We start from the raw sequence: 12,412 nt of genomic DNA on the forward strand, positions 1-12,412 counted from the left end.
AAGATCTAATTTTTCTATGATGTAATAGCCCACATACAATAACCGAATCTCAAAAAGCACAACATGGAGCACTTTGTAATGTACCTAAACACAGTAGCTACCTGATTTTGCTAGCACTTTATTTCAATTTAGGCCAAGGGACAATTTAAAAAGATTCATTCCCAAGTACACAATTCAGAAAAATATGAGCTACTACTCAGAGCAATATTTTGAATCAGTGATGTTAGTTGTCTTAGCTGAAATTCAACCTTGATGATATCCAAAGGTCCAATAAAATTTTTCATGGAAGAATCCCATATTTGCAGAATATAATAAAATTGTTCAGCTGCAGCTCCAGGGCCATTGAGAACTGGAGAATGAAGTCAGTCTTTCTGGGGAGTTTCTTATGTCACGGGATGTTTTTCAAACACTTTGTTACCTGAGAAATATCAAACATAGCAGATAGTTACATATAATATCATCTTTGATCTTTGTTAGTAAGACAAAATGTAAGGCTGCTTATTGCTAACAAGTTAGGGGCTCATTAATGTGTTCCAACAGGAAGCACTGACAGCGATAGGCAAAAGAAAATGTTCAGTGTTAAATCCACACACAGCACATTTCTGCTCCTATTACAGCCTGCGTGATAGAGAACGGAGAAAATCCGTGCACACAACTATTTTAAAATTATGTATCAGAGCAAGAAAGAGGAGCATGTGTTTGATTTATTATCTACTTTTTCAATAAAGTTCACTTCCAAATAATACTAGTGCCTGCCTTTCACATTGTGCTTTTCATTCCTAACTCACGAAGCACCCTCCAAAGGAGGTCAGGATCATTTTACAAAAAACAAACATGAAGTGAAGCCACCTCTCTGATGTCCCTGGGTAAGACAGCACAGTCCCCAGCTCTGTTGACCGCTAGTCATAGGAACAAAGGATTAGAAAGGGCATCTTGTGTCATCAAATCCAGCTTCTTACTCTTCAAGTCAATTTCGCTATAATAACCTCATACAAGAGTCTTTGGGGCACATGATCTCTTATATAAGCTCCTGCAAATGCTCTTTCAAAAATCATCATCTCTTGTATATCCTCATCCATCCTGACCCTGCGGTGGGACTCTACCTAATGCCAAGGTATCACACACCAGTGATTTGGGACCAGCACCCTGAAAACGCCCCCAGTCTCAGGCACCGGAGAATGAATGGGGTATTTCTTCCCATGTCTGCTCCAATTTTATGCAACTCTTGGTGGTCCATCCTAGTAAAAGACCTGTAACAGGTGCCATGACAGACCTGGAAGGTGTTCCTGAAGCAGAGAAACAGAAATGCCGAGAGCCTGACAACTGCAGCCGACTGCAGCTGTGAAAACTGTCTGTGAAATCCCTGCGCAAATTCATGGCGCAATTGTTATTGCAGCGTTGACTGGAGGCTTGCAGCAGCCCCAGGTGCTTACACAAACGGGGCATTTGGGTTTACCCGTGCACATACCTGTCCTTTTGCATAGAGACTGACATCCTGGCAAACAACGGAGCCTCAAGTACGCTCCGTCCAATATATTTCCGATGTCCATCAGCCCCTTCTTTTTTCAAATAACTACTTACTAGAGGAGTTATTAATGCCTTTCCACCTACACAGCCTAGATACTGAAACTCACACAAAGGCAGCTTTTAAGCCTTGAGGTCACATTCGAGTTACTGATTAGAGTGTCTCTCTGGGCAGTTCTATTATGCAGCAGCTACAGCAATAGGATAACACGATACAAGCCTTTGCTAATAATTGAACGTGGAGTGGGCTTTTTGCTTGGTATCTTCAGTTTTGTAGCTTCACTTCAGAGCATGTTTAGAGCTAGCTTCAATACTCGGAAAATTATTTCAGCTTATTAAACACAAAGCTGTTACCCAACTGCTAGACGAGAGCACGGCCCCTGAACTTGTTTCCCGGGGCTGTGCGCAAGGCTTGGATCCTTGCTGCTGTTGCGGCTGCAACTCCCCAACCGCCCACTTCTTTGTTTGATTGTCTTTTCTCACTGAAACATATGTTTCCCCTTTCCATGGCATTTTGAGCAACAGTTTCCATTGTATGCCCCTCCTGACTGACAGTTTGATGGCAGCTTGTAAATTACTTGGCACGTGTTTTGTGAATCTGCTTGAAGGAGGGCCTGGCTGCTTAGTAAGTGCATCCTTTTGCAGCTTTGGGGGCAAGAGATCAGCACAGGTTTGGATATAAAAATACTTGACTACAGTTGATATTGTCTTTATTTGAAGCTCAGCATTGTCCTGTACCTCGACTCTTTTATCCCAGGTCCTGGGACACAATGTCCATCAGTTATGCTTGGCTTTCCTCATTTTCCTCTCATACAATACGACACACATAAAGCTTAATGATGAATCAAGAATGGACTAGATTGAAAATACTTGGTATTTGACAGACAGTCCTGTCTGCTGGATGTGCAAGTCGAGAGAACATCTGGCCCTCTGTCAGCTTTCTTTGCTAACAGTAACGCATTTGCTGCTTTGCCTTTATGCGGTACAGTCTTCTCTGTGTCTCTGGCCATGATGTTTCTAGTGTAGCTATAATTACAGGATCCAAGCAGTGCTGTATGGAATTCATGTACTCTTTACAGCTGAATTAAATGGCCACCTATAGGGAAATGGAAGTCCAGAGAATGAGGTGTATAACTTTTAGCACAGTACTACTCACAGCCTCAAAACAGAACCCTGGAATAGGTGTGAGGAGGACGTTACGCTTATGCTGGCGTCCTGCAAGAGGAAGACATTTCACTTATAACCATAGATAACTCTATTGCAGCTTTCTTTTCATAAGAATAACGATATGCTTCCACCAGAAAAAACAATCAGCCTTGATGCTGAGACTGCTGTGCATTAGCACACCACATTTATTTGGGGAAGCCTTTTGCCCTGAGCCTTCCAGGGTGGGTATTACTGCTGTGCACTGTCACTGCACTACTAGCTGTTTACATCTTCCCTTGGAGAGATAATTTAACTCCTGTGCATAAACCTTGTCCCTGCTGCAGAGGTGGTGGCTCTGGATGTTTTACACTTCAAAAATACCAGTAAGAGCCAGATTATGTTTGTCCGTTGGATTTCTATCGATATTAACTTTCCTTGCATTCCATTGAAATGACAACAAGATTACTTTACATGTACTTACTGCAGAAAAAAAAGAAAATTTTGGGTGAAAAAGCATAGGCCCTATAATCTGATCCATCTTCTCTTTGGTATTTCCAACTACTTAAAGCATAATGCCGCACTGAAACGCACACTTGGAGTGCTGCATTCTCTTCTCGTGACAGATTGCTATGATGTTTTCCAAGGTGACCTTCATAAAACATGTTTCTTTTGAAGCTTGTATTTCACTCTCAGGTCATAATAGTTTCACACAGACAAGCAAACCGTCAGCTCCTGCTTTCTAATTAATGGTTCTTGGAGGCTTCTGAGTGGGGGATATAATTAATAGCACTTAAGTCTGGAGTGCAGGGAAATCTATAGCTGGTTACTAGGATGTGTATTTACTTGGGGATTATATGCCAACAGCTCCTAAGTGCAGCCATGAACAGTTCTCGCCAATGCTCTCTGGAAAGTCCCCAAGACCAGGCACCACCTTGAGTCTAACTCCAGTGTAAGCACTCAAAAAATTGCCCTGCTTATAAAGCGAGGCTCCCACAACTGAGGGGTCCCTGCCTGCTCTACCCCTCTGCCCTGCTCCCGTTCCCCATACCAGAGTCCACAGCACGTTGTATTTTCTATGACTGCATGCTTGCCAACAGGCTGCCTACAATGGAAGCGCATCTATTGCGGAAGATATCTCTGGCCATGTCTCTGTTGTCACTGTGGCACCCACCCAGGAGACAACCTGCTCTGTGGTCCACGCTGCAGGTACAGCATTTTCTGGGGCAGACTGACTGCGTCCTCACTGCATGGCATGTGTCCTAGATCCACTCTGTGGATCCACTCCAAAGCATAGTCATTATTTTGTGTTTTTATTATGTTTAAAGTACTAGAAATAATAGGAGAGCTTTTCTTACAGTAAAGCCACCAAAAGAAGGGTGTTGTAAGCCATCTTATCATACTTGCCTAAATTTAACAAAAGCGATGGGATTGCTCTGGTGCTCACTCTCACGCATGCAGCATGGATTGTCAGAGGTGCTGGAGCAAAACCAGATGCAAGCCAAATTGCCAGCTTAAATTCCCTCTGGTCAGCTGCTGCTAACAGTGGTAATTTCCCTGCTAAAGTCAACAGAACAGCATCTTTTCACAGATGCTGCGATCTTGGTGCAGAAGAGGCAGCTGTGAGGCAGGATGAGTGCTCTCAAAGAATGAGATTGTCTCTCTTTCACAGTGGGGCGAAAAAAAAGAATAAAATTCATATTCTCTGACAAAGTTGAAAAGACTATATTCTCCAGAAACATTGCCAGACTGGGGATGAAGGGGAGAACTGACATCAGAAATCCTGCACCACTGTGCAGCCTGCATTATTTGGAGAGATTTTTAAATGAATTTTGCATGTTGAATGACACAAAATATTCAGACGGTTAAGCAATTAAAAGCTATTGAATATTTGTAACTCAAAAAGCACTAGGCAACAGAATATCACTGTCAACGCCTTTATGCAAAGGGACATTTTGACATTGTACTTAAGACTGACTACTTTTCTAATGGCATAAAAGTATTACTTCAGTTGTGCATAAAATAGGAAAACTTCTACTGAAACTTGTGCAGCCTGGTTCTTTCTTCAGAAACAACACCACAGAGTGAAACTGCCTTTGAAGAGAAACATTTTTCATATACTATCTGAAGGTTAGTAACTCTTTTAATCTTTAGCCTTTTTGCTGGCATGTGTAATTTAAAATGCACAAAACAGACTATCAAAACACTTACCCAGCTATAGCTAGTTAGAAAACTTAAAAGGTGCGTCTGAAAATGGGAAATTGGAAATTAAGATGCTGCATTGAATCTTGCTCTTTGAGTAAGGACTCTCTCCTCGTGGATCCACCTCAAAGAATGACCAGTTATCAAACACAGCTGACCCTATGACAGCCAACACTGAACAAAGAATGGCTCCTAAAGAGGTCAAATCTTGGTGCTACTAAGCAGGTGTGACTAACTGGGGCGATTATACATTTAATATCCTTTCCACAGAAAGTTTTTTTTTTCCTTTTCTTGTCCTCCTCCAGAGCCACATGAAGTTCTGCTGAACTTCGGCTCTGCAGACACAGCACCGTGAGCAGCCCTGCAGAGCCCACACGCGCTGGGGGTGTTCAAGAAGTGACGAGTCCTTCTAATGAGATGGGACACAGTGGCGTGGGGACATGCAGCGAAAGACCAGAAACACGTGCAAAACACAAATTCACTCACTGATTTCGGTTTCATCTGCTCTAGGCAATTGTACACACGAATGAATTATTTTAAGACAAGTATTTTCTTAATGGTATAAACTTAGCAAGGCTAAATAGGGTTCATTTCTTTAAGCAAGTGGCTGGATATTTCTGATCATCTGGGGACTGGTGTAGAAGCGCTCAGCTGTGGCTACCCAACCAGCCAAGAGGGATCAGCATCAGCAAATATAGTAGGGAGAAAATCAAAACCTTCTTGCCTTGTTCAAGTATTTCTTAGGAAAAAGTCACCTGCAAGTCCTTCTTGATCAGATAGTCTATAAATGCAGGTAAAAGGTGCTACTGTACCTAGTCAATCATACAGGAGTTGTGACAGTTGGTGAAGGACTTGTGATAAATGTAAGGGTAGCTGGGAAAGCTCTGAAACACAGCTCAGTCTGTCTGGGCTAATCTAGCTGAGCTGGGCTGCTTTGAACAAAACACTTAAGTAGAAAAATAATGCATGAGGCCTTAAAAATTGCCATTTATTGGCTCCAGAACACCCACATTCAGCTCTTTCTGACTTTCCCTGTGCCACATGAAAAGACTCAAGTCAAATAGCATCCAGGTAAACTTATAAATGGCAAAATAAATCCTTTGTAGGTGAAAAACAAAAATAGCTTTGAAGAAGGATGCATATAACCTTGTTAATTTGCCAAAAGTTTTCAATCTTCATCACTTTAGAAGCAAGGTTGAGAGAATAGATGAAGGTTGAGAAATTCAGAAGGTGCTCAGATATACCTTTATCTCAGGTTCAGAGCCTTAAACCTTAGAAGAAAAACAATGTCAGGGAGAAGAGATTGACAGTGATGCCTTGTGTTGGGAATCAAGGGTTGGAAGGACTGCCTATTCTAGGCAAAATACTTTCATGATAATGATGCCAGTAAGATTTGATTTACCAGTCTGTTCTAGGAAAGGTAATGACCTTAATATCATGGGGAACTTATCAAGAGGTCATCCATGCAGACACACACTGATTTATTTTCATAATAAATGGAAATAGAAGTCCAGCCACATGAATTTGCTTGCAGGAATGAATTCGTACCATCTATCCAGCTTTGTGTTTAGTATCAGAAGAGCCTAAGAACATTTTATTGATATGTGGGGATTTAATTCCAACCTCTTTGAGAATCTCTGCAGAAAATAAATTTCAAATTCATTTCTATCTAGACCAAAAAAAACCCCCCAAAACCTACCAAATATATAACGGGGAACAGCATCACATTGGAATAGGGATGCACCATTTTATCCTAAATACTGTTCATTTGCTGCTGTGCCATAGATGAAGTACTACATAATGTCTCTGTTAGTAGAGAAGAGTGCTTACATATGCATTACCTAAGGATATGCTCTTTCTGGCTGAGTAATTCATTTTTGAGAAGCATATTTCTGAGAAGGTGAAAAGTGAGTGTCTAAATACAAATTCAGCAGCCACTGTGGAAACTTGACTGTGTAGTCCAAACCCTGCTGCTCCAAACCCCGGAGGTCCCTAGGTCCCAGATGCCGAGGACAAGTTTCCTTCACAGATGGGAATTACGTGTGTTACACAGTTTTCTCTGTGCCAGTCCACGGAAGTGTTGGCATGGTCATCATGCAAGAAAAAACAGAGAGAGTCCAATGAACCAGCCCAAAATGGAGATGACAGAATGGCATAGGCGACAAGAGCTGTCATATAAGTATGCCACGAGCACACTGTGCAGTTTAGCTCAAGATTTCTCAAGGTGGGCTGCAAGCAGTGAGTCACAGGCAGAGAGGAGGGATATTTATGGGATTTCAGTTCTTCAGAGGAAAAAATACGAAACAGTCAGAAATGACAGAGAAATGAGAGTGCTGGATGATGGCAAACAACATATGGGGAACAGGGGAGAGGGAGCTTTTGGCATCATTGCTGCAGCGTACATCCCAGCGTAACTCATACAGATCTCCGGGGGCCAGTTCATTTCTAGTGAAGAATCTGGCTTCTGGGACTCCAGGTACAAAATGAAAAACTCTCAATTTCTAGAGCACCACTGTTAGTGTTCGCCAAGTGTTTTTTCTTTTCTATTCCTCCCTGCAAATCTTTTTTTTTTCTTTTAGGGCCAGTGGAAGATTTAGCGGAACAGGCAGTTTTCCAGCAGGCTTAATTTTGAAAGTTGAACTGATCAGATGATTTAAGATCTGCCAGATAAAGTTAGCATTTGCTTATCCACTCTGAATTCTGCTGGGATTTTGTATGTATATGTGCATACGCGTATCTGGATGTACATAGACACAGCAGTTTTTAACTCATCATAGAGGTACCAAGGCTATTTTCTGTTCTTAAAAACACAGGGAGGATATGTTAGGTTAGACATTCCTCTGAAGTAACTGCTGATGATTCTGATTTCCAGATATGTTATTTTTTGCTGTCTCTATTTTGTAAATACTCCAGGATGGTGCTGATTTGTTGAAGGAGGAGCATGTTATTTCAGCCACTCTTGGAGTACTGTGTCCTTTTGGAAACAACACAAACCTAAGAGCATTCATTTCTTTTGTTCTGTTCTACATATTCTCCCTCTGTCCTTAAGAAGCCTATAAAGGACCAAACAGTTTTGGGTGTTGCAGAAGTAAGTTAATATGTAAATCATTACCTTTAATTTTCCCCAAAATACTTCTTCAGAATTGCTGCTTCAGCTGCCATTTCTTCTTCTGTCCTCCACTTGTCAGAGGAATCCTCTTTGTCATGTCGTTGCAACTTTTTTGAGGGAGGAAGAAGAAAAAAAAACAGTTTGTTGATTTTTTTTCCCCAGTTTTATTGTAAAATTCAGGGTATGCCTGTATGTAACTAATCTAACTATTCCATGTGTCCGTGGGATGGAGGGACCTGGTGATGAACAGATGAAGGGTGAAGGTTACTGGTTTAGAGTGGTGACAGTAGTTAACTGTCTCTGATGGATTTATGATGATAACACAAGGTGCCAGGGTGATTGATAGGCAGTGACAGAGTTCACCTTTCTGAGTTGATGGTCAGATACGTTGCAAGTCTTTGATGCAAAGCTGGTAGGTAACAGGATAACAAACACACTCAGGTATTTTGAAGTGCCCATTACATCTGTGGAGTGAGCTTGGCAGAAGCTGCCTGGAAACCTTGTCAGTAATTCATGTAAAATTTTCTCTCTGGCTTCTCCTCTGCCCATGGGGCCACCTTTCCCATCAAAGACCTATTGTGATAACAAGGCCCTATTGCAGCTGTTTCCCATCGGCAGTTTATACTGGTAGTTTTCAGAAGAGAGAGACTCCCTCCCTGCATGCAAGTTGTTGATCCTTCCTTGCCCTTGTTGAAAGTGAGACACATCCCTAGTCTAGAAACAAAACGTGTTCTTTTAAACACAACTATATTTCATTAGTGATTTAGTGGGGAAAAAATATCAAGTATGTGAAACAGTTAATTTTTGCATCTCGCTTGCATAATATGCCCACAAAAAAAAAGTTCTATCCCATATGCAGTAAGTATTATTATTGTCTCAGACATGACAATTTCAAACACATCCTTTGCCTCTCCAGAAGAAGAGAGAAGCTGATGGCTTTGCTGCTTTCCAGAAGAAGGGAGCTCTATTTAATGGTAAATATAATGTGCCAGCACTTGGGTGACTATTTGTACACATGCTCACTCAAAGAATGCCTGCCACTCATCAAGGCAAGACTACATTTACAACAAACAGCAGAAACATTTGCATTAATGGCTTAAGTATTGAGACTCCCAGTGTGTCTCTAGGTACAGAGCACAGCACAGATTGCATTAACAGCATCAGTATTTCTGAAGAAAATTATAATATCAGCGTTTTTTTAACGCTACAAAGTCGGAAACTAATGAATTTACACCTTTTATTCCTGGACAAATTTTAGTACAGAAGATGAAGTAGTGAAAAACAAAGATGAAGCAATACTGAACCTGCCAGGCAAACTGCATTACTGTATATGGCATGTTTAGCAATAAACTAGGATTGTTAGCATACATCCAACTCACAAATACTTTTATTTGTGCTGTGTTTCTCCTACTCTGAATTTTGCTGCCAGCTATAGTCCTATGTAGTTTTACATTCTGCAGCACAGATTTCTTCCTGCTCAGCAGATGAAGCTGCATTAGAAAGCTATTTCCTTTCATGCCAATACAATACAGTAGCTGTAGGCAAATTGAAGCGTATTACTGTTCGACTACTAGAGGACTAATCTCCGTTGTTACATTAGCTCTAGGTGCGTTATAAATCTATCTTGTAATAATGCTACAATATTATGGAGAAAGATTTAAAAGCCAGGAACAGGTACAGCGTACACACTGTCACACACATCCTTTGCCTCCATGTGCCTGTTCTCCCCCACTGTACACACCTATGCGGTGTATAGGTACCACAGCTGAGCTAGCAACGAGAGGGAGTTATAGGAAACAGCATACATCATCCTGTACTTTCCATGGACTGCGAGTGCTTACACTTCACAAGAGGATGCACCAGGACGAGCCAAGTGGTGGTAAATCAATTGTCTGTCTGAGGTGTGAGCTGTTTTTCTAAAAAAGCAATGTCTTGCTCATTCGACCTAGCATCAGCAGGAGATACAGCAGGCAACAGCTAGAAGGCAAGGGAGGGCAGCCCCTGTTCCTCAAGGTCTCCTTGTTTAACCTGCAAGAAGTGCTTTTAGTGACATGATTTGGCTGCTGTTCTCCCTTGCTATCCTGTTTCTGCACAACCCAGGTGAGAGCTGACTCCAGGAGGAGACCAGTAAAGCTGGGATTTGACTTGTAGTTTTTATTTTTATTTTCATTTTCCCTGTTCAAAGAAACCGAAGTGAACAGTAATAAGGAGGCATATCCTGAAATGGCTGTTTGTTGTTGTCTATATTAAAACTGTGTGAAGTCGCAGACCATGGTGACTGCTCAAAGCTGGCAAAGGAGGTTTCTTTTGCTACATAACTGCTAACCTTTAAAAATAATCAATCTTTGACTTAAGGTTAAAACAGGTATGTGGGGAGCTGCAATGAATTCTGAAACTGGCCTGGAAACCCAGCCTACTTCAGCAGCCTCGGCTCCTGGTACGCAGCCCACAGTACCACACAGCAAGCCCCAGCCTGGCACGAAAGCGCTCAACACAGCCTTCCCGCGCTCTGCCGCGGCAGGCGTTCACACGCCTCCCGTACTGAAAAAACGTATCCATGTTTTGTGGACACATTGGGTATGACAAACAACAGACTGCAGTGTTAAATCACTAACCATGGCCAATGTATTCGTTGTTCACCTGACTTATAGATGAATATTATTTCAGTATAAAATTACTATGTCTACACAACCAGGATTCCAGGACTGTTCTGTGTTCACACCTCTTGCTGTGTAATTTCTGAAGGGCAATAAGCAGTGATCACCCCAATGCCACTTAGTTTCTGATATTATCTAACCACCACCGTGGAGATTTGGAAAACTGCCTCTGGTGGCTGCCTGCCCTTCTCTGCTGCCACCATCCTGCAGCTCCACTACAAACCAAACCGTATAGCTACCCACTTTGAAGCACAATACTTAAATTATGGATAACCTTGCCGGAGGATGTTCCGGATGCTAAACATTATGCAGGTTCAAGATCAACAGTACCAATAAATGGAAGATAAATAAATTAAGGGCTGCTGATACCACCTCTAGTTCAGAGATTCTGCATGCCACAAATTAATGGAGGCTGGAGAGCACGATGGAGGCACATCTGTGCACTTGCCTGGTTCTTCAAATCTTCTCATAGCATCTGCTAGTGGTCTCCAATGGTGACAAGATATTGGGATCATGGATGGGTTTGGTTTCAGCTAGTTATTTCATGTGTTCTTACGTAAAGCACTTTTCAACCAGGTTCAGATCTCCAGGTGAGGGCCTCAGTAAGCAAGAGATACTTTATTTAAACTTTTCTCCATAGTATTTTGGCTGAGTTGGAAAGCTACTTTCAGGGAAGAAGAACATACATATTTCAATATTAAATTGTATTGATTTAGAATTCAGGTGGGAAACAAACGTAACAGTCGATACTTGTTTCTAAGGGACTTCTGTGCCTTGGAGTGTGTTCATATTCACATGCACATGCAAGTCCCAACTGTGCATCTTCACAAACATCTGACATGCTATTGAAAGTTTGGATTATACAGGGGAAGTAATGCTCTCCTGCACCTCGAGAACACTCCAAGATTCTGCTCAAAGCAAAGGGAAAAAATATCTCTATTTGCCAGCTATCCATCTGTAAAAACTAGTGATTTCCCCTTGTTTTTTCCCCAGTCAGAAAAAGCTGGAGAACTTGAGCTGACACCCTTACTCAGATAGAGATATTCAAACACAGACTAGCTTGAAGTCCGTGATACTTTCCGTACAACAATTCTACTTCTGCAAGCTCTGAAAAGAAAAAAAAAAAAAACAGAGCCCCACATCATCTGCCTTACACGATTTTCTGTGAGAGGTGTTTTGCCCAAATTTCCCTGGTGGAGACTGACTGATCCACATCCTCTCAAAAACACTTCTGCTACCTTCTCCACGGTTCCTGGGACAGGGCTTCCATATTACCCAAAGGTCCCTAAACAACCACCTTTGCCCTTCTTGCAATGAACGCTTCTAGAAGAAACTGCTCACCTTCAGAATCCCTTCCCAAGCAAATGTGTGCATTCCCAGTTGTGATAAGCCACTGCTGTTTCAAGTGAGATGAAAATAGCACATAGTGATGTTGCAAGAGTCACTTCTGTGCAAAACACTGAAGTAAAGGGGACAGATTTTGCTCAGGGTCTTTCAGGGACATCCATGGGGTGACAGGTCTACCACCAGAGGGTTTTGCAGAGCTCTGCAGGCACACTGGGCTCTCTTGAGAAGCACTCTTTGGTGGGTAATAGAAGACTTCTTGTCTCCTCTGAAGCCCAAGTCCCCTGTAGCAGCAGGAGAAGAGCGGGGAAGCACAGGCTGTTCTCAGCAATGTTACGGTAATGTTAGCCAAAGTTGGTCAAATACAGACTAAAATACACAATCCTATACTAAGTGAAAGAAAGAAGAATTAGAAAGCTATAATGATTAAAAA

General features: G+C 41.9%; 1 protein-coding gene across 5 annotated transcripts in view; it reads right to left on the reverse strand.

Annotated features, from left to right (window-relative positions):
* Nucleotides 1-102: 102 nt before the first annotated feature.
* The window catches only part of FHIT (fragile histidine triad diadenosine triphosphatase), a 616,103-nt gene continuing 603,793 nt past the window's right edge, over nucleotides 103-12,412 (reverse strand). For all 5 annotated transcript variants that reach the window (XM_087744937.1, XM_087744936.1, XM_087744939.1 and 2 more), the window contains 2 exons: nucleotides 7,982-8,085; nucleotides 103-418 (listed from right to left, as the gene is read on the reverse strand). In XM_087744937.1, coding sequence (XP_087601063.1) covers nucleotides 7,984-8,085 — 102 coding nt within the window. In that variant the 3' untranslated portion in view covers nucleotides 103-418; nucleotides 7,982-7,983. The remainder of the gene's footprint in view (nucleotides 419-7,981; nucleotides 8,086-12,412) is intronic.

The sequence above is a fragment of the Nipponia nippon genome, unplaced genomic scaffold, assembly GCF_047370975.1.
Source record: "Nipponia nippon isolate SJK-2023a ecotype South Korea unplaced genomic scaffold, ASM4737097v1 scaffold_9, whole genome shotgun sequence".
Lineage (NCBI taxonomy): Eukaryota > Metazoa > Chordata > Aves > Pelecaniformes > Threskiornithidae > Nipponia > Nipponia nippon.